This window comes from Mesoplodon densirostris, chromosome 17 (assembly GCF_025265405.1).
Source record: "Mesoplodon densirostris isolate mMesDen1 chromosome 17, mMesDen1 primary haplotype, whole genome shotgun sequence".
Taxonomy (NCBI): Eukaryota; Metazoa; Chordata; class Mammalia; order Artiodactyla; family Ziphiidae; genus Mesoplodon; species Mesoplodon densirostris.
This window is the reverse complement of record NC_082677.1, coordinates 46,400,370-46,424,008: the sequence shown is the minus strand read 5'-3', so window position 1 is coordinate 46,424,008 and position 23,639 is coordinate 46,400,370. Positions and strand designations below refer to the sequence as shown.

General features: G+C 35.9%; 1 protein-coding gene across 3 annotated transcripts in view; it reads right to left on the bottom strand.

The window, feature by feature from the left end:
* The window catches only part of PIBF1 (progesterone immunomodulatory binding factor 1), a 202,632-nt gene that overhangs the window by 19,824 nt on the left and 159,169 nt on the right, over positions 1-23,639 (bottom strand). For 2 of the 3 annotated variants that reach the window (XM_060079826.1, XM_060079825.1), the window contains exons 15-16: positions 21,261-21,391; positions 14,978-15,062 (exon numbers count right to left, since the gene is read on the bottom strand). In XM_060079826.1, the coding sequence (XP_059935809.1) occupies positions 14,978-15,062; positions 21,261-21,391 (216 nt within the window). The remainder of the gene's footprint in view (positions 1-14,977; positions 15,063-21,260; positions 21,392-23,639) is intronic. The other variant, XM_060079827.1, reaches the window with a different exon arrangement.

The following is a 23,639-nucleotide window of genomic DNA, read 5'->3' as shown; positions in this document are numbered from 1 at the left end:
GTTTTATTATGTTTGATCATATAGATGACCTCTTTTATATCAATTGTAAATTTGAACAAAGAAAATTCCACTTTAACATCAAATAGTATCCACGATACCGCCACAGACTGAGCACACAGAAAGCCAAGCATAGGTAGTGGAGATATTTTAGTATGAGGTTAGAAGTCAAAGACACATCTATTCCTGACTCTGTTATTAACTGTGTAAACTTAAGCAATCTACTCTGATTGAATGAGCTTCAGTTTCCTAATTGATAAAATGTATGTCTGTGTTACCTTTTTGGATTTTTGCCAGTCTGGTAAGTGTTTGGGTATGTTTATTTTGCATTTCTCCTACTGTAAGGGTGGGCAGCTTTTCATTTGTTTAAGGGTATTTCCTTTTTTGTTGATATCCTTGGCTCATTTTTCTGCTGGGTGATTGGTCATTTTCTTTTACATTTAGAGGCGCTCTTTACATGTTACAGACATTAGCTCTTGTCTGTAATATGAACGGCAGTTTTTCTTCCCTTTTAATCTTTTATTTGACTTTGTTTATGCTTTTTATTTTGTTTTGTTTTTTTTCCTATGCAGAACTTTCTGGTTGTGATGTAGCTGAATATGGCAATCCTTAATTTTATGGTCTTTCCATGTTTTCTTCTTCCATTTTCCTCAAGTTACTTTATGGTTTCTTTTTCTTTTTTTTTCAAACATTTAGATCTTTGATCTGTTTGAAGTTTATCCTGGCTTATGGTGAAAGGTGTGGATTCAGCACTTTTCCCCCCTTGGCTATTCTGTAATAACAACATCATGTACTAAAGAGACAACTTTCTCCTCTGATCTGAGATGTTATCTTTATCATACACTGAATTTCCATAAGTATATTATTTCTGGACTTTTAAATTCTATTCCAGTTGTCTATTCATGCATTTTTTTTTTGTGGTATGTGGGCCCCTCACTGACGTGGCCTCTCCCGTCGCGGAGCACAGGCTCCGGACGCGCAGGCTCAGCGGCCATGGCTCACAGGCCCAGCCGCTCCGTGGCATGTGGGATCCTCCCGGACGGGGGCACGAACCCGTGTCCCCTGCATCGGCAGGCGGACTCCCAATCACTGCGCCACCAGGGAAGCCCCATGTCACACTGTTTTAACGTTTAATGATTGAGGGTTTTTTGGGGCTATGTTCTTAGGGATAGGGGTGGGTTTATGTTGAATTAAAAAAACAACTTAGAACTGGCTTTTATGATACTGAATCTTCCTTACCATGAAAATATTTTAATATTTCTTTTACCTACATTTTTGGCATAAATTGTCCTTTCCTAGTTGATGTTACTATTACAATGAAATGTTTGTGATTCACAAAAATCCCAATTTGCAAATTGACAAACAAAAATAAACCAACATAACATACAAGAACTAGAAAAACTTGTCACTACAAAATGGGATCCTTTGTTAGGATTAAGTCATCCTGAAATCTGGCTTGGTCCTTACCATGTTCTCTTGTCTACCTCCTGATTGCTGGCTCCACCTCCTATTAAGAGTCTGCTCTTATTGTTTGGACTTGACTTTCGCATGTCATTTCTCTAGCTTTTGGTTCTGCTTTTCTCTGTTCTCTAACTGTCCTTCTGTGATTGGTCAGCAGGGTTATTTGTACTACTGTTTAATGATTTATAAATACTGTTCACTGCAGAGCAGAGAGTGTGATTAGGTCCACAGAAAAGGAACCTGTGATGTTCAAAGGAAAATGTTTCAGGTATCAAGTTCAACTGGATTCTTCTTCTTACATTGCATCTATCGCTCAAAAATCATGCCATTTACTTAGATTCCTACTTGGGCCTTGACTTTCTCATAGAGATTTTTCCCCCTTCTTCTTAAGAGGTCTTGCCTTTTTTTCCCTCACTGATGGAACTAGTATATGTCTTTTTCCATATTACCTAAGATTATCTGGCTTAATCATACTGCTTGCTGGTATCAGTTTTGTACTGACTTCTTTTAAGACTGCTGCACAGTTGTTATTCTGAAATTTCTTTTTATTGCACATCTTGGCATGTTCCATTATTTCTTGCATTGCTCTCTTTTTGTCGTTTGATGGGAAACAATCTAGCAATTTCATGAGAGAGGGTAAAGTACTGTGCTTCCCTTCAGAACTTTGATGGTGTTACATCTCTATCTTCTAAAGTCAAATTTCTAGGAACTATGAGGCCAAGCTGATCTTTATTTCTTTGCAGGTATTTTATTCCTCTCTGGAATTGTTGATCTTGTTTAGCTTTTCCCTGTTAATTTCTGTCTTCTTACCTTTTTCTAAGCTTTAGGAGAGTTCAGTGGCTTTTCCTGACATCCTTCTACTGGCATTTTTACTTACTTATAATAACTTCATGATTTTGACTTTAGCAATTTTTGAAAACACCAGAAACGTTTTCTGTATAATGCTTATTTTCTGTAAATACTACTTCCTCAAATCTTTCCGAAGAAACTAATTACAATACTTTGTAAGTTCTTTTCTGTTACAGAAATTTTTGTTTTCTCTGAAGAAGGGAGTCAGTTTCTCTGTTTATTGTGATTTTTCCCTTTTGTGCTATTAATTTTCTTCCAGTTTCTGACGGTCTTTCGTTGTGTGTTCCAATTTATGAATGAAGGAACAGACTAAATGTTTTCTTTCTGCTGCTATGGGCCATTCATCTGAATGAGACAGTTGAGTACAATCTCTGGATATGTGAATAAGAAAATCTGTCAAGGAGGCTCCACTCTAGGGTCCTCAGGTGGAAAGTAGGCTCTCTTGTCCAAAATGACAAAATGTGGAGTGTCCTAATATGTGGCCCCTTCGTTTTGGCAGTCCTAGTCTATTCCTGGCAAATGTTCCATTAATTTAGAAAGCCATTTGTCAAAATATTTTTTTAATTCCTGCTTTTTAAAATTATAGAAGCATTACTTGTTCATTATAAAATTCAAATACAGCAAAAGTGCCATGCCTCAAATTCTTTCCTTTTACCACTTGTTTGAGACCTTTAAACACTCTTCTATAGCAGTCTGATTTATAATAATATTCATTAATTCTGATATGCTTTTATAGTGATTTTCAAAAACCTAATAGTATATATCTTATAATTCTAGTATATCAAATACATAAGACAATTACAGTAACTTCAAGAATGGAGGAAACATTCATTAAAACGAACAAATGTAGAACCGCATCTGATTACACAATTGAAACTTAAAACAAAACAATAAAAACCACATTGCAGTACAGTACTCTTCAAAATGGAAGAGTTAAGGACATTCTTATGAAACTTCCAGATGATGATGGTGATGAAGATGATGACTGTTACTATACAATCTCTATAAAAGAGATAAATTGCTCTCTTGAATCCGAAAGCACATATCTTGGCCATTTAATATAAACTATTTGCATAGAGGGTGGCATATTAAAACAGCTCAACTGCAGAGCAGCTGCTTAAGAGTATTGCATAGTTGATGCCAATAAATTGCTGAAAGTTGTAAACTCTGCAAAGATGTTGGCAAGGGGACACATAGATGGCATTTCTTGATGAAAATAGCTCTGACAAGTATAATGCAAACTATGTGCTCCACTGGAGGTTAAATGTAAGTGCTTTTCTAGAAGAATAACAATGTATCTGGCAGTCAAGTCAGAATTCTGTGCATCTTTCCTACCTGAGCTAATGCAAGGTAGAAACCAACCTTGTTTTAAACCAAGTACATCCATATTTTGGACGTTTAAACTTCATCTAAAAGAGTATTTAAACAACATTTTATTATGGAAATTTTCAAAGATCCAAAGAGAAGAGAGCATGGCATAGGGAGCCCCCAGTTTCTACTGCCCAACTTTAATCATTATCAACATTTTGTCAGTATCATTTTTTTTCAAACAGCTTTATTGAGATACAATTCACATACCATATTGTCATCCATTTAAAGTACACAATTTTAAAACTTTTTTAATCACCTCAAAAAGAAACACCCAAGTCCTCTAGGAATCACTCCTCTATCCCATCTGGTCCTCAACTTCCCAACCCTAAGCAAGCACTCATCGACTTTCTGTTTCTGTAGATTTCTCTGTTCTAGACATTTCAAATGAATGGAATCATATAATATGTGGTCTTTTGTGACCAGCTTCTTTTACCTAGCATAGTGTTTTCAAGGTTCATCGATGCTGTAAATCTATCAGTACTTCATTTCTTTTTATGACTAAGTAATATTCCATTGTATGGCTATACCACGTTTTGTTTATCCATTCATCAGCTGGTGAACATTTGGGTTGTTGTGAATAATGCTGCTAACATCTAACATTCATGCACAAGTTTTTGTGTAGACATGTTTTCATTTCTCTTGAGTATAAACCTAGTTGTGGAATCACTAGGCCATATGGTAACTCTATGCTTAATCATCTGAGGAACTGCTGTAATGTTCTGTCAACATTGTTTTATCTACTTCCTTTCTAGTTATTTTGAAATATTTTAGAGCAGATTTCAGACCTCAGACCATTTCACTTGTAAATGCTTCAGTAGAGATTTTTAACAGATAAAGATAAAAAAAAAACAACCCCACAATATCATTACCACATCTAACACTATAGTTTAAAAGAAAATGTAAATTTATTTCAAAGTCATCTATCAATACTCTAAGTGCTCAATGAGAATTTTAAATTATTAATATTATCAAAGCAAATTTTTAACATAGTTCAATGTATGATTTTTTTTTTTTTTTTTTTTTTTTGCGGTACACGGGCCTCTCACTGTTGTGGCCTCTCCCGTTGCGGAGCACAGGTTCCGGATGTGCAGGCTCAGCGACCATGGCTCACGGGCCTAGCCGCTCTGCGGCATGTGGGATCTTCCCGGACCTGGGCACGAACGCGTGTCCCCTGCATCGGCAGGCGGACTCTCAACCACTGCGCCACCAGGGAAGCCCCAATGTATGATTTTTGAAGAAGTAAAAATATACCTTGAATGTCAATGGCACTATACTCTAAACAATACACAAAACATTTTGTATAGCAAATTAACATTCATGTAGTACTTACTATGTGCCAGGCTTTGCACTAAGTATTTTACATAAAAATTTAATCCTCTCCCAAATACCAAGAGGTAGATATGACTTCAATTTTCAATATAAGGAAACTGAGGTTTAGAAGATTTTTAAGAAATATAGCCAAGGACTTCCCTGGAGGCACAGTGGTTAAGAATCCGCCTGCCAATGCAGGGGACACGGGTTTGAGCCCTGGTCCAGGAAGATCCCACATGCCGTGGAGCAACTAAGTCCGTGTGCCACAACTACTGAGCCCGCGTGCCACAACTACTGAAGCCTGCACACCTAGAGCCTGTGCTCTGCAACAAGAGAACCCACTGCAGTGAGAAGCCCATGCACTGCAACGAAGAGCAGCCCCAGCTCGCCGCAACTAGAGAAAGCCCGGGTGCAGCAATGAAGACGCAATGCGGGCAAAAATTAAAAAAAAAAAAAAAGCCAGATTCATTAGCTATTAAGAAATGAAATCAGGGTTCAAATGGGTTCAAAGCTGTCATTATTTAGACGTTATATACACAGTAATGCGGATGCCTTCTGTCAAGGCCTTTGATAGCCACAATTTCAGGTTTGGAAGGGACCTTCAAGTTATTTAACCTCTATACAAAACAAAGCAGAACAACAACAATAACACCTGAACAAAGCAAACAAAACATGTCTCCTTATAATGTCTACCCTTAGGTTTTAATTTCAGCCTTTGGAGAGATGTATCGTAAGTCTATTTCTGCCTACTTTGAATTTCTTGTATCTCTCTAAGTCTTTTCTTCTCAAAACACCCCCAATCCATTAATCTCTCTTACTACCGAAAAGAATTCTTTTATCATCTTGATTATTTTCCTCTGATTATCTCCTAGTATTCAAAGTTTTGGGCCTAGGACAGAATAAAGAAAGGAGTCTTGGCCAGAGCAGAGGGAAATAAGGCTTATCTACTCCTTATTCTAATGCATTTCAGATGACAAACATATTTGGAGTCAGACCCTATCTACCACTGAAAGCTTAGCTGAGAGCTCAAGTGTTTGGTGAATGAGACGCAACTGTGCTGTCATAGCCTAGGGGACGTAACTAATCACCTACAACATTCTTTCCTAAATTTGAATATAATCTTAAGGTCATCCTCAACAGCGAGGCAGGTAGAGGAAGCTCGCATTAACACACTGAAGGAGGCCCCTCTGAACTGAAATCTACTGCGACTGTTGACTTAAAACAGAAGTGTGGGCACCTTGATTCTGTTCTGATTGGTTTGTGCAGACCCTTTCACTCATCTGATTACTGAATAGTACCTTGGACTTCTAACTGCTTTGCCTTCTGGTATTCATGTCCTCTTGGTGCCTGGCTTTCCCTTCTATATCAGTATTCATCTAGCTGCTGTCTGGTTTCTGGCCTTTACTACTTCAGTATAATCTGATAGTTTTTGATGCATGTTCTTGTTGATTTCCATCATCAGTTTCAGACTCCAGACTCTATCCTCCATTTTGACCACTGGTGTCCACAGCGTGACTCACTCCAGTGCCTGTACCTTCTCCGTGTTGTATGCCCTGCCTTCCCTCAGTGTCAGCTCCTTCATATGGGATATCGATTTGTTAAGTTTAAATTAAAATACTGCCAAATAAGACCATAATCATTTCATTTCATTGTTAATAATCCCTCCTGGCCAACAATTTCCAGAGACTTACTTTAACAGCTTTGCAGTTTGTTTTGTGTGTTTCCTTATACCCTAGAATTGTTTGGTTTGTTATAAACTGCTGCTATTCTAGAAGTCATAAAAACACAGGGTTAGAAATGATAGCAAGAGGTCATTTACTTGTTCCTTACTGATAAAAAAGGGTCAGAGAAGTGTACTTACTATTTAAAAGAAAACATACCAAACTTCTAAAATGTAGTGGGAAAAATACACATTTCATTCTTTAAAAAAAAAAAGCAAAAACAATAACTAGAAAATGACAGGTCTATATGATACATAACAGATGTGAAAGTGTGATGTGAAAAAAGTTAAAAGAGCATATATACACAGATTCGTATTTTTATGATGAGATAGAATGTTTCACACAAGACAGAATTTTACTTGCAGGACACAACAGAGATATTTGTAATTTTAAAGCTGATGATGAAAGGATTAAAAATGAAGCCAAAATACTTATGAAATCAAAATAATCTGACCTAGTTCTACTAAGTTTTGTATAAGTCCACATAAACATAGAGGTCCACACAGTACAATCTAAAAAGATTTGTGTCTTTTATGCAATTCAAAATTGAGGAGAGGGAACATTCAGTTGCTGCGTCTGTCAAATGGGTATAAGACCATCATAGAGCTCTTGGGACACTTTAGTATAACATAATTGGGCTGAAAAATTTTAAAACATTTTTGTAGGAAGAAGTTATAAAAACTCAAGATATTATTATTACTTTTATACAGTAGGTTTAGTTTTGTCATACTTAAAGTATATTTAAATTCAACATTCACAAATGAGTATTTTTTGCAATAGTTTACTCCCTGAATTTCCTCAGACCTAAATTCACATACCCTTATATGGAAAAAATAAACATTCTAAAACTTTATAGGGAAAATATGACTTATACTTTATGTGTTTTAGGTTTCCACTATAATAACTGTCTTTAAAATACACATTTACATCTAGGAAATCAAAAACAAATTTGAACTTGAAGAGCACCACTAACGATGAGAAATGTATGAATCTCAGAAATAATTACATCTTCATTTAAAGAAAAATTAACTTACCCACACACTTTTTGTTTTTTTTAGTCATACTGACTGTTCTGACTGTAAAATGTAAGTATATATGTGTATAAGAAAATCGTGTAAAAAGGTATTCTTAAGAAAATTTCAAAATAGTTAAGTATGAACCAAAAAGAATGACACACATATAGAAATATGTAATTTGTTTGAACCCTTTATGAAGTGGATTGCCTAAGGGGCACTTGTGATGCTGAAATGTCCCTGAAACTTTCCGAGAAATCACAAAGAACACAGGAGTTAGAGTCCTGGAACATAAACATACCATAAAAGAATGATAATTATACTGTGACTTCACTTTTCAGAAACCTGGCTAACTGCAGGGTTTGTTTTCTTTTTGTTAAGTGACATTCACTGCAATAAAAGGCAAGTTATCTGGAACCATGGGAGTTAGTCCAACCAGGTAAGTGTGAGGCCTTGCACACGCTAGGCACTTAGTAAGAAGTGGTTGGTTAAATGCTGGTTAAATACTAACTGAAATGCTTGTGGACCTTGAGAGAGATTATTGGCAGAAGCAGTGAGTGAAAGGGTAGAAGAATCTCAGGTTTGAGAAACAGATTTCTTATATTCCACAAATATTTACTTTTGAGGAGAGAGAATGTGAATATATTAAAGGCTGGCTTCTAATGCTTTCCATTTGACAGCTTCTAGTACAATTATTATTGAAGGTTGGAAAAGACCACAGTTAGTTTAACAAACATTCAGTTGAATACTTACCAAATACTGTGCTAAAGGCTAATACACAAAGGAAAACTAGGCACTCTATTGGCAAGACAGATGCGTAATTGTGATATATAGTGATAGGAATATTAATACAAGTATTTTTAAAGTTATGGGAAAGAAGTAAAAAAAAAAGATAAGTTTTTCTTATTGAGTTATGAAGGGCTTCAAAGAATAGATAACATTTGAACTGACTCTTGAAAAGGAAGGAAAAGAGGGAAGGGTCCTACATTTACTGAGTTACTGTCACATGCCAGGAATGTACTACATTGTTTAATTCTCATATAACCCTGTAAAATAGATATTACCTTTATTTATACATGAGAAGACTGAGTTTAGAGGGGTTAAATTATTGTCTCAAGAATCCATAGCTATTAAACTGTGGGCTTTAAGTGATTATGACATGTTGGCGTAGGTTCATCATTTGTACCACATGTCCACATTCTGGGGAGGCTGTGCATCGGGGGCGGGGGTAGGGGGCATATGGGAAATCTCTGTACCTTCCTCTCAATTTTGCTGTGAACTTTAAACTGCTCTAAAAAATTGTCTTCAAAAAAAAAGAATCCATAGCTATGAAGTAGCAGAGCCATCTTGCCTGTCTGACTGCTGGCTTTTCCCACAGTATTTCAAAATATAGGTGATGTAAGGAATATAGGGGTAATTCCAGCCTTAGAATTTAATAAGAGAGCTGAACAAGTATATATGTAATTCTGGGTCAGTCCAGCTGTCCACCTTCTCCATAGTTACACCTAGCATGCTGAGTGTAAGCTGCTAGAGAAAAATTACACAGAATGGCAGTACTACAAATATATGACATTTCATCTTGGCAATTATTTGTTTCTGTAATGTACATCACTGATTTATTACATAGCTATTTCAAACTTCTATTTTCCTCAGAACTCTGATCCTATCACGTGTCTTGCCCAATAGAAAACAATCATTAGATGGGAACTCCCTAAATTCTTACCACCAAACCTACTAACTTATTACTTTTAATGTAATTTTGATTTCTCCCCTGCAAAATGGAAAAGGTGCCCCACCTGTCTAAAGTTAAATCCCATCACTTCGCCCTGGATCTGCTCCTTTCCCAACACTTTTGCTCAATTGATCATCCTCTCTCTTTTGTACTTTCAATGTCTCTCTCTGTTTGGTTCCTTCCTATCCCCATTTTAAGCCGGATACTCTCCAACTCCGGGAGGTAAAGGCCCTTGATCTCATGCTCCCTTCCTGATCACCTTATATTCTCTTATTCAAAGGGTTGTCTAGTTTTCTTTTTACTATTTTTCAACTTCTACTTATTTATCAGTTCACTGCAATCTGCCTTTAGTGCCACTGAAACCGCTTTTTTTTTTTAACATCTTGTTAAATCCAAATACCATTTTCTTTTTCATCTTTGTTCGACTTGGTCCCTTGGCAGCCTAAGCCACTGCTGACAACTTCCTCCCTCCTGAATGCTTCTGGCTTCACGTGGGTCTACTCTTTTCCTGATGCACCTGCCATTTCTCTGGTCACTCCTCACTCTTCTTTGTGTAAGCATTTTTTGCTCTGCCCAGCCCTTAAATATTAATGCTCATCAAGAATCTGTCCTAGGCCTTTTTCTGTTCTCACGCTATATACCCTTACTAGTTCATTTAATCTACTTCCATGTAAAGCACCACCTTTATGCTGTTGACTCTCAAATCTCTACCTCCAGATAACTTCTCTTTCTTGGGCTCCAGAACCTACATTGTTTTTTGTTTTTTTTTAAAGAAGGTGTCGGGGGTAGGAGTTTATTAATTAATTAATTTATTTTTGCTGTGTTGGGTCTTCGTTTCTGTGCAAGGGCTTTCTCTAGTTGTGGCGAGCGGGGGCCACTCTTCATTGCGGTGCGCGGGCCTCTCACTGTCGTGGCCTCGCTTGTTGCAGAGCACAGGCTCCAGAATCGCAGGCTCAGTAGTTGTGGCTCACGGGCCTAGTTGCTCTGCGGCATGTGGGATCATCCCAGACCAGGGTTCGAACCCGTGTCCCCTGCATTAGCAGGCAGATTCCCAACCGCTGCGCCACCAGGGAAGCCCCAGAACCTACATTTTTAACTCTCTACTGAATATATCCACTTAGATATTTTCTGGAGTTCTTCTTTCCCAAACCTACTCCTCCTATGTTCTTTGTAGCACCACCATAAACCCAGGATACAAGCCAAAACCCTGGGCATCAATTCTCATTCCTCCTCTCTTCATCATTCCCTAAGTTCAGTCAATCACCAAGCGCAGTGATTCTGCTTTCTAAATAGTTTTCAAATTGGTCCCTTCTTGTTGGACACCATCATCACCAGTTTAGTTCATGATACCACCTATTGCTCAATGAAATATTGAAATAGCTTCCTAAGTGGGGCTCTTACCACTCCCCCTAATACATCTGCAAAAGAAATCAGAAAAAGACTTTTATACCAGTTTCTTAAAATTATGCTCAGTAATCTATTAGATACATGGCTGATTAAAGATACTTCTCCTACTTTTGAAAGCTTAGATTCTAAGGACCCATGATGAAATATATACAAATAAAAGCAGAATTAAAATTTCCAAAGGTGTTCAGCAAATCTTGTTTCATTAAGGCAAATATGAGTGGATAAAAATGAATGAAAAATGAAGGCCATTAAAGAAGACTCTTGAGAGGTATGCTCAACGAGAGAGAAGCCATTCTAAGGAATCACATTTCGTATACTCAGAACTGAATGTTTAATTTGAAGCCCTGGTAATGTTATCCTATCAATCTTTTCCTTTACCTTTTTAAAACCTAATTATTTAAGATTTATAGTTTATATTTTTATACCTAAAAGCTCTTAGCATAAATGAAGACATTTAAGGGTAAAAAAGATTACCTTCCACTTGAAAGACAAAGAAAGAGTTATTCTGAAGTATCAAAAGTGAAAGAAAAGAAAAAAAGATTACAACACCTGGATAAGATATTCAGCTCTGACTTTTCTGGCAACTAAGACGAAAAGGAAGCACATTAAATTACATAGTTTTCATTTTCTGAAAAAAAGACAGAAGGATATAACTTCATCTACAGAGGCAAAAATTTTCCTGGAACTCACACAAGCAGTAATTCATTCTGAGATTTTTGTCTAAATGGGACTAAGGAGAAAGATCATAAGCTTCTGTTTCAGAAAAAAAAAGAAAAAAAGTTTCGACAGTAAGTACGGTTGAGTTACTTAACTCTTATCAGCATCAGTTTCATCTGTAAAAGTAGGGACAATGATATTTATCTCAGCATACTGTAGCAAAGACTAAATTATGTAATATAAATGGAAGTACTTAGTAGATTGCCTTAAATAGTTTCACGAAACAAAGAGAAATGACACCAGATTTTATTCCGATCTTCTATAAAGGCAGAGGTCATGACATTCAATTGTGCCTTAATGGAAGGAATTTTGTTAGGAGAGATATTTTGCCCCTTTCCCCTTCTCTCTGCTTCCCGAAGATTTCACTGAATACAGGGACAAAACCTGGAGAATTCAGAATAGACGGACGTGGACAGATATGAGATCTCAATTCAATTTATGATCACATCTTTCAGTTAGTATTTTTTGTGCAGATCCTTTAACCTAATACGTTTACTCGTCTCAGCTGAGCTTTGTAGTCTGAAAAGGCAAACTAAAAAAGGCGATTTTTCTCCATACTCACCCTCTCTTCACTTTTTTTTTATTATTAGGTTAATACATTTTCTCTAAAGAAGAGAATAAAAATCACCTAATACACTTTCCAAATACACACAACGATTTTTGAATGTATAAATGCTAGAAGTTTATAGAATAAGAGGCCACGATGGATTTTATCATTCCTGGAAATCCTTAAAACCACAATTGAACTCCCAACGTGAGAGGAGTTTTAAGCTAACAATTTTGAGCTAACACGAATAGAAAATAAATCTTCTGTGGCCATGCCTCAACTATCCTAGCATTGTCAACCTAGAACTATCCCACTCATTTTCTTTTTTCATGTAACACATATTGAATAACTATGTAAATGAGGTGGGGATCTCATTTCATATTACCATAAACAGTCTTACCAGAACTAAGTAACACCACTTAAAAAGTTAGAGCAAGAGCTGCCCAGTGCAAAAAGAAAATGAAACACTTTAAATGTTCATTTGGTCTCTTTATGAATCACTAATTGAAACTAAGAAAATTTAGCTGATTGAAGCAATGATTCATACTAGATCATTTTCACAGGGTCCTGACTAGGGTGAGGCAAGGTCTCAGGTGCTAGTGCTGCACTGTGCATGCCTCTGAGAGGGGTCACCTCCTCTATTTTGTGCCTTCAGTGCCTGACTGCCCTCACCTTAGTCTCAGCCCTGATTTTAACTTTCAAAAAATTTTATTTATCAAGTTATTCTTATTCAACTGTTATCTATTGGCTGTTCTGGGCACTTCACCCAATTCCCCTGACACCATTTCTAGATGATATGCATCTTTGAGCTGCTTCCAGGAATATTCCCTAGTTCATCTCTCTCAATAATTTCCTTCCAATAATTTCTTCCCAAATACCTGATATATCTTTCCCAGACTAGGAAACAATGTCTTCAGGATACTCATAAACCAATGATCTGTTTTGAGCATTTTTTCTCTGTTAGCACAGCAAAACGGTAAAAACATGGCTAAGACAAGGCAGTGATAGTACAGTGGAAAAAATTCATGGATTAAAAAACTAGGCTTAACGGTACCAACTGCTGGCGAGGATGCAGAGCAACTGGAACTCTCATTCACTGCTGGTGGGAATGCAAAAGTTACAGTCACTTTGGAAAATAGTCTGGCAGTTTCTTACAACATGAAACACTTTCCATATGACCCAGCAGTCCTGCTCCTCGTATTTACCAAGAGAAATGGAAACTTATATTTACACAAAAATACGTACACAATTGTGTACAGCAGCTTTATTTATAGGCACTCCCAAATGAAAACAACTCAAATGTCCATCAGCTGGTGAATGGATTAACAAACTGTGGTATATCCATACAATGGAATACTACTTAGCAATAAAAATTAGGACAAATTACTAATATTTACAATAACATAGATTGATCTGTTTTATGGTAAGTGAAAAAACCGAGACTAAAAAGACTAATAGGGCTTCCCTGGTGGCGCAGTGGTTGAGAGTCTGCCTGCCGATGCAGGGGACGCGGGTTCGTGTCCCGGTCCTGGAAGATCCCACATACCTCGGAGCGGCTGGGCCCTTGAGCCATGGCCACTGAGCCTGCATGTCTGGAGCCTGTGCTCTGCGACGGGAGAGGCCACAACAGTGAGAGGCCCATGTAACACACACAAAAAAAAAAAAAAAAAAAAAAAAAAGACTAATAATTTTATCTATTTCACATTCTGTGAAAGGATAATACCTTTTGTTGAAAAAAGGCAAAACTGGGCTTCCCTGGTGGCACAGTGGTTGAGAGTCCACCTGCCGATGCAGGGGACGTGGGTTCGTGCCCCGGTCCGGGAGGGTCCCACGTGCTGCGGAGCGGCTGGGCCTGTGGGCCATGGCCGCTGGGCCTGCGCATCTGGAGCCTGTGCTCCGCAGTGGGAGAGGCCATGGCAGTGAGAGGCCCGCATACCACAAAAAAAAAAAAAAAAAAAAGAAAAAGTGTAGAACTATAGGGATAGAAAACAGATCAACTGGAGTTGGGGAAAAGGGTCACTACAAAGGGGTCAAGAGGGAATTTTCTGGGGTGATGGAACGATTTTATATATTAATTGTGGTGATGGTTACACAACTGTATGTATTAGTCAAAAATGATAGAAACATGCTGGAAAGGGTAAATTTTATTGTATATCATATCTCAATAAATCTGACTTATAAAAATGAGAAAAAAAACTGGGGTTATCTCTTAGTTACCACCTGGCTCTGGGAAAGCCACCAAAACCTGAGTTTCTTCTTTTATAAAATAGGGATACTATTACCTTTAAAATATTTTTTGTGAGGGACAAATTAAAAGAAAACTTATGAATTTTAAAGTTCAATACAAATATTGTACACCAGGCACTGGCCATATAATGATGAATAAGACAGAGGTACACTAAAGAAATGTACTATCTAGGGAATTCCCTGGTGGTCCAGGGGCAAAGACTCAGCACTCCCAATGCAAGGAGCCTGGGTCTGACCCCTGGTCACGTAACTAGATCCCACATGCTGCAACTAAAATCCCACATGCCACAACTAAAATATCCCGCATACCACAACTAAAGATCCTGCATGCCACAACTAAGACCCGACGCAGCCAAATAAATATTAAAAAAAAAAAAAAAAGAAATTTACTGTCTAGAGGGAGAAAGGGATAAGACATAATTATTAACATGGAAATTCAATGACAGAGATATGAACAAGGCAATAGGGACCATCAAGAAGAAGCATTCCAGGAATAAGAATTAACTCATAATGAACACAGACTACTGGGATCCAATAATCTTAACCCAATATGATTTTGAAAAAGCCTAAGGTGGTAAAAATTATGACAAAATGGAAAAAGTACCTCACGATGATTTAGAAGTTGTTCCAAATCTAATGCCATTTGATTCTTCATGTGCTGTAAAGCTGACTTTTCTTTATTTAAATTGCTGGAAAAAAAAAACCCCACCAAGTTTTAAAAAGTTGTCATATTAATATAAATTGAATTAACAAATAATAAATAGCAAAAGGCTAAATCTGATGGTTTGAATTAAAGAAAAATTAAATTTATAGTTCATAAAGATATCAGAGCAGTGACTACAATGTTTGATTCAATCATTGGCTTAGCTATTTTATAAGAATACTTTTTCTTTTCACAACTATTTGACAATGCAACTGAGATGCTTTCTGAAAATACGTTCCTACCTAGTAGGGGCATAAAATTGGTGTTTTAAAGATGACTGGTTACTCCTGAAATGTAAAAAGATGAAGTGGGACTTACATAAAAGGTAAAAAGAAAGTATGTATGGGCACCATATTAAAATTTGAGACACTGAAAGTCAAATTACAACATTTATCCTTAAAACTGAAAGCAGTATTTTATAATTTATCACATATTAAATTACCAGGTATATAACTGAGTGAGATAAATGAATCAGATACTTGATCTACAGTAAACTTGGGGAAACAATTTTTTTTTTTTTTTCTGCGGTACGTGGGCTTCTCACCGCCGTGGCCTCTCCTGTTGTGGAGCACAGGCTCTGGATGCGCAGGCTCAGCGGCCATGGCTCACGGGCTCAGCCACTCCATGGCATGTGGGATCTTCCCAGACCGGGGCACGAACCCGTGTTCCCTGCATTGGCAGGCGGACTCCCAACCACTGCGCCACCAGGGAAGCCCTCGGGGAAACAATTTTTGTCTCCAAATTCTTAGTTCAATCTTCAACTTCTAAGTCTGCGTTGTGAATTTCTCTTTGAAATGACCTATCTTCTGATAGGAAAGGGTGAGAAGCCTAATTGTAAGGACATGTTCATATTTTAAAACATAAATATTTGAGGCCTGTCTTATACTGTCCGGAGTTTGATTATTCAACATATAAAAATATTTAGAAACATTAAATAAAATATTCTTTGAAAGCCACTGGGATGAGTCTACTCAGCCAGTGCTATAAGGATTAAGAAAAGCAACACTGAATTGAAGCAACATAATTCCTTGAATGTCAAAACAAAATCTGTAAAGGTAAAATTAATGAGAATTGTTTTGCTGAACAGGTAAGATGTTTTAAGTTATACTTTAAGAAAATAGAACGCCACCAATTTTCAAAATATTAGGGAGAAGTTTTTTTAAACTCAGTGAATAGTAGTAGTGCTTCTGAAAGCACTGGTAATTCCAAGGACTTAAGAGTAAAAAATGTACATTTTTCTCCTTCCTACTAATTGAGAACTTCCCCAAGGAAGCATCAGAGTTTGTCCTCTGAGAAGAAAGACTAGATGCAACTCTGACTTCTGTTTCCAACTGTGCCACTGACTCAACTGTGTGATATAAAGCACGACACATACCACTCCACTGAACCTGTTTTCACATCTGTAAAAGTGGAAAATAATACTCATGTATGTCCAAGGGACATGTGAATTATCTAATGAATGATTACATAAAACACTGAGCACATAAAACTCTACAAAATGCTATATCGTTTTACTAATTTAGATGAGAAACAGTCATCAGAGGAAAACAGTAATTAAATGTCAATAAAGGTAAGCAGCTCAGCATAAAAACAAACTGACTTTTGGAGTTAGGCGTCAGAGATCCTACTGAGCTGAGGAGTTGAAACGAACTAGATGATAAAAAGGAAACTGAGTTCTGTGTTCTGCTTGAGTCTCCCAAAGCATGGTAAAGATCAGGTGTTTCTGTAACTTTAAAATTCTGTCTTTAGCTAGGATCACACTGAAGACAAAATATTTTTCTTTCTCTTTTTCTTTCTTTTATTTTTCTATTATTTTTTGGCTGTGTTTGGTCTTTGTTGCTGCATGTGGGCTTTCTCTAGTTGCGGCGGGCAGGGGCTACTCTTTGTTGCAGTGCACGGGCTTCTCACTGCAGTGGCTTCTCTTGTTGCAGAGCACAGGCTCTAGAGTGTGCAGGCTTCAGTAGTTGTGGCACGTGGGCTCAGTAGTTGCAGCGTGTGAGCTCAGTAGTTGCGGCGTGCGGGCTTAGTTGCTCTGTGGCATCTGGGATCTTCCCGGACCAGGGCTCGAACCTGTGTCCCCTGCACTGGTGGGTGGATTCTTAAACACTGAGCCACCAGGGAAGTCCCCAAAATATTTTTCAAAGTGAAAATAAATGTTCAGTAAATACGAATAGGAATATTCAAGGGACAGATGTGTTCATATACATGCACATATACATGTTTGTATACATGTACCCAAATACACACAGAATGGAAACATGTGCTCACATGCAGTACATACATGGGTGTGCATGCACAAACACATACACAGACACACACACGTAGGCTCTCAAATACCAATAGACCCATTAAGTAAAGTGTAGTGTAATAGGAACGGAATGTTGATGTAATTAAAGGATTTTGACTGAATAATTCATTAGAAATGCTTTATATGTAGTGTTTAATTTTTTCAGAATAAAGTAAGTACTCCATATTTAAATAACAAAACTAACCATATAACATGGAATAAAAGGTAAGTGGATAAACTGGTTGACAAAGCAACTCAGTTCTATTTGCAAGACGTTGGCTCTACAGACAATACTTGGATATACTTTTCAAAGTCTTAGCCTTCTTTTTCTTAAATTACAAGGGAGACTACCTTCAACACGTGGGTCTCTAAAACTGAATACGATGATTATTATACTCTGTGTTCTTCCACACACAGTAATTACTCAATAGAAGTTTAGTCTCCATAAGACATTTCATAACAGTGGAAACTTACCTTTAAAAATACAAAGCTTCTATGCGTGACTCATAAAGCAACTACAAAACAAATCTCCTTATAAGCACGTCTACCGTGAATGGTATATTACACCCATAATTGTTCAATTCACTGTTAATTATTACTCAGAAATTCATGTTTATGGCTCTGTTTCACCTGCTATATGAAAACATATTCCTGATATATTGTTCTTTAACTTCCTGGATCAATATACTCTGGCCTAGCCTTATAAGCGCCTAAGTAGTCTTTTCCTCCTAAATGACTAGTTAACGATAAATGGAGAACTGAAAACAGAGAAAGAAAACTTATGCTAATTATTCTCTTTCCATGCTTCCTTTGGTCCTGAACTATAGATCAAACAACATAACCCAGATTGTCTCTTGTGGATTGGTGGAGGAGAGTTAAAAGTACTACTTTTAGAACAGAGTATTACTTTAATGACAGTTAGTAGTGATATCTCAAATGTTAGCTTTTAACATGTTTATCACAATTTCATTTTAGTGCATGTTTGTGCTAATCTTTCTAGGCATTGAATAAATTGTATCGATGGCTAAATTGGTAAGTTGTGGGTGTGATATAGTGATATTGTTTTATTTTGTAAGAAAATGATAAAATTTATATTCAGTTCTTTAAAGAGCTTTTATTGTATAAGCTAGAGAAACATTTACAAATTAATCAGTTAATGTTAAGTATTCTTTACAATTAAAATCCACACCCAGCAAAAAGAAACAGGAATTATCAAGGAACATAATCACTTAGTCATCTTTTTGGATGGATCATCGAATGTTTAAATTTCGAATTAATGAAGGACAAAAGGAAGGGAGGTAACATTTACTGAGCTTCTCTTGTGTGACGGAAGCTTTTTAGTTATGTTACTTCATTTAATTTTCACAACTACCCCTTGAAGTTCACATTAATATCTATATTTTACAGACACATTTACCATGAGAAGAGAAATCAGGCTGACATGTAGTCAAAGCCCAGGATAATTCTACTCTATTTGAAATGCCGTTGGCTCAGAGTCAGGGTGATGGTAGATAGAAATGTGATCTAACCTGTTGTATCTGACTTGTTGATTGTATTGTATGGCATCACATCCTTTCATTCACGTCATCAGGGTACAGCTACAGCATCTCACAAGCCATAATTAAAATACTGAAAGCACCTTAACTTTCCACATTAGAAGATAGTTGCTTCAATGAAGAGCAAGACTTCATATCCTGTGAAATATTAGTTCAGAATCTACTAAAATAGTATACAATAAATATATGAGACACAGACAGCTTTAAAGCCTTCAGATGTTTAGCACACAAAATATATTTTTTTTGTTTAATTCCATAATTGGCATAGTTCTTGTGATTACTGTTGCTGTAATTAAGGGAGTCCTAATTTTTGTCAAAATTCAGCATATTTTGAGAAATGTTATTTCTCACTTCAAAGATAATTTTCAACATAAAATGTGTTAAATATAAGACAATACTAATAATAGCAAACATTTAAAAAGCATTTTTAACAATGTATAGAAATAGTGCTATATATATTACAAAGGTTATATCATTTAATCCTCTGAATAACCATGTGAATTAGGTGCTGTTGGTGCCACTCTCATTTCACAGATGAGAAAATTGGCTATAGGGTCCAATACCATAGCTATTAGCTAGCCACAAGTGGCAATGAAAATTAACATTAATTTAATTCAAATAAAATTAAAATTTTAGTTCCTCAGTAACACTAACCATATTTCAGATGCCCAATACCCACATGTAGCTAGCAGCTACCATATTGGACAATACAGATAGGGAATTATTTTTTTATTATGAAATATTTCAAGAGAGAAACTATAACAAGGTATCTGTCACCCAGCCTCAACAATTATCAACTCATTAAAAGACTTCCTTTTAACCACTATTCTACACTTTATTTTTTTTTTGCTTCTCTTCGTTAATTACATTAGTTAAAGAAAAATTATCCCTTATTCAGATTAGAACATAGGGAGGCAGTATAACATAATGGTTAAGAGTATGGAATTAGAAAGCAGACAGATCTGGATTCAAATTTTGGCCCTATCACAAAACTAATATGTTTTTAGATGACAAGTTGCTAAATTTCTCTAGGGCTGAATTTGTTCATCATTACAATTTTCTCCTGTAGCTGGCTATTATTTTTCTCTATATTAAACATTTTCAGCTTTCCTAGTTCTTAGTAAAATAAATATTCAAATAAACTTACTTGAAGGTAACCGTGAAAGAGGTAATTTTTTCCACAGGCCTTTTATATATCCCTGCTCCAAGATTACAAAGGTAAGACAAAACACTATACAAAATTTCAAATATATCAAATATATAATATGGAAAGAAAAGGTTCTCTTTGGGGTTCTTTCCTCAATTTCCTTAAGACAACCAAGTCTCCAGTGAATGATGACACATAATTTCTATTGCTCCCAACAGCTATTTATAGAACTGTTTAATTAATTCACTGAATTGATTAATTAATGCTGGTTATGAATATTCTAAATATTAATTTTAACTTTAAAATTAATCTACAAATAAATTGTTATTTATGTTGACATTTAACACATAAATGTGATTTAAAATTACTTACTTTATTATATTGTCAAAAAATTCTGATCAGGAATAAAGTTTTGGACCAATTATTTTGGTGGGGTAGAAACGAGAGGAAAAGATAACTACTCTAATTTATCAAAAAGAACACTCACAGTTTGGAGTTAATTACCAGCAGTTTTATATTTTTGGTTGTATATCTTAGGAAACCTGAATTTAATAGCTATCTTCTCCAATAACTATATTTTTCAATAAACTACCTTTTCTAATTCCTTAATTTAAGAATTTTCTCTCCCATCTAATTCTTTGCTTCTACCTTTATAAATTGGTTGATAATTTATCTAATTACTTATTCTAAATAATCTTAAAATCTAATACCAAGCCAACTAACTAAGCATCCATGAATTAAAACCTCTTTCTTCATATAGAATCATTCTTCTACTGTTATTTAAAAAGACTAAAATGATCATATAGATGAACAGGTAAAGAATTTGAATGATTATTCGGCGGAGCAAGTCTTTTGGATAAGGTGTCATGTAAGAAAACAATTTCAATCTAAGGAAGTGAAAGGAATTTATTTACTTCGAGGTAATTCATGGTTTACCTGGGTCAGTGGAAGAAAAGCCTAAAAATTCCTTGGTAAAGTCAACATGAATCTAAGTAAATGTGTATATTTTATCTGTTTGTGAACACCTTAATGTGATGTGACTTAGTTTTTCTAAGAGAAATTGAACTCATTACATTTAAGACCCCCTTCGTTATTTCAATTTTTTCTTCACAATTTCCAACCTGAATTCGTCTATAGCAGTATTGTGCTTACAATGCCTTTATTACTCAAATAAAAGATTTGTAGATGGTTTACCTGACGTCTTTCTCAAGTTGGGTAATACACTCCTTCAGTGAATCAATCTTAGAATCTCTCTGACGCACTGATTCAATGAGATACCTGTAAGGTTGTTGAGTCTGGTTTAACAGAGAATTGGCCCTGTCAAGCTAAAGAAAAACAGATTTCATTAAAATCTAGGCAATTTTATAAGAAACTAAAATTGTTCAAAATGTTCTAGCACAGATACAGTACACCAACTCTCCCTTATATGAATTACTCTGAAAAGCTCTTCCTGTATAAATTCGAAGGTTTTAAAAATTATTAATCAACATAACTATTCTTTAGCTAAAAATGAAACTTTTATTTGAACTTTATTTCTACTCAAAATAATATAATCACATGATAATTTAGTAATTTTTCATGTCTTCATATTCCCTTCCATCTTTACTTATGTACCTAAACCACTATGTATAATTTACATACCTAAATCACTATGTATAATTAAAATTTTAAACAATTATGTTTAAAATATAAACAACATAAAATTTACCATTTTATCCATTTTACAGTGTACAATTTAGGGGCATTAAGTACATTCTTGATGTGTAACCATCACTAGTATCTATTTCCAGAACATTTTCATCAACCCAAACAGAAACTCTATACCCATTAAGCAAAAACACTCCCCTTATCCCCCAGTTCCTGGAAACCCCTATTCTGTCTGTCTGTATTTGCCTATTCTAGATAACTCATGTAAGTGGAATCATATGATATTTGTCATTTTTTGTCTGCTTAATTCACTTACTGTAATGTTTTCAAGGTTCATCCATGTTGTACCATGTATCAGAATTTCATTCCTGTTTATGGCTAAATAATATTCCAATGTATGTTTAGAGTATATTTTGTTTATTCGTTCATCTGTTGGTGGATACTTGTGTTGTTTCCACTTTTTGGCTATTGTGACTAATGTTGTGGTGTATAAATATCTGTTTTGAGTCCCTGTTTTCAATTCCTTTGGGTATCTACCTAGGAGTGGAGTGGAATTGCTAGGTCATATGATAATTCTATATTTAACTTTTTGAGGAACTGCCAGCTGTTTTTCATAGTGGCTGCATCATTTTACATTCCTACCAGCAATGCACTTGGTTCCAATTTCTCCACATCCTCGCCAACAGTTATTTTATGTGCCATTTGTATATCCTCTTTGGAGAAATGTCTATTCAGGTCTTTTGCCCATATTTTAGTTAGGCTGTCTTTTTTTTTCTTTTTTTTGCTGTTGAATTGTAGGAGTTCTTTATATATTATGGATATTAAGCCCTTATTAGCTATATGATTTGTGAATATTGTCTCCTATTCTGTGAGTTGTCTTTTCACTATCTTGATACTGCCCTTTGGATCACAAAAGTTTTTAATTTCGATGAAATCCAACTTACCTACTTTTCTTTTGCTGTCCATACTTTTGGTGTCATTTTAAAGAAACCACTGTTAAATCCAAGGTCATAAAGATTTTCTCCTATGTTTTCTTCTATGAGTTTTATACTTTTCTTTTTGATATTTAGGACTTTGATCCATTTTGAGTTAATTTTTGTATATAGTGTAAGACATGGCTCTAATTTCAATCTTTTACAGGTAGATATCCAATTTTACCAGCACCATTTGTTGAAAAGACTGTCTTTTCTCCATTGAGTGGTCTTGGCAACCTTATTGGAAAAACCATTAACCATATATGTGAGATTTACTTCTGGGCTCTCTATTCTATTCCATCAGTCTTATATGTCTATCCTTAAGCCAGCACAACACTGTTGTGATTACTGTAACTTCACAGTAAATTTTAAAATCTGAAAGTATGAGTTTTTCAACTTTTGTTTTTTAAGATTGTTCTGGCTATTTGGGGCCACCTCAAATTCCACAGGAATTTTAGAATGGGTTTTTCTATTGCTGCAAAAACATGCCTTTGGGATTCTGATACAGACTGCACTGAATCTGTAAGCTATTTTGGGTGGTACTGTTATCTATCTTAACAATATCAAGTCTTCTACATACAGATGGCTAACAGGCATATGAAAAGATGTTCAACACTGCTAATCATCTGAGAAATGCAAATCAAAATCACAGTAAGATACCACCTCACACCTGTCAGAACAGCTATCACCAAAAAGACCACAAATAACAAATGTTGGAGAGGATGTGGAGAAATGGGAACCCTCGTGCACTGTTGGTGGGAATGTAAATTGATACAGCCACTATGGAGAACAGTCTGGAGTTTCCTTAAAAAACTAAAAATAGAACTACTATATGATCCAGCAATCCTATTCCTGGGCATATATCCAGAAAAGATGAAAACTCTAATTTGAAAAGATACACACACCCCAATACTCACAGTAGCATTACTTACAATAGGCAAGACATGGAAGC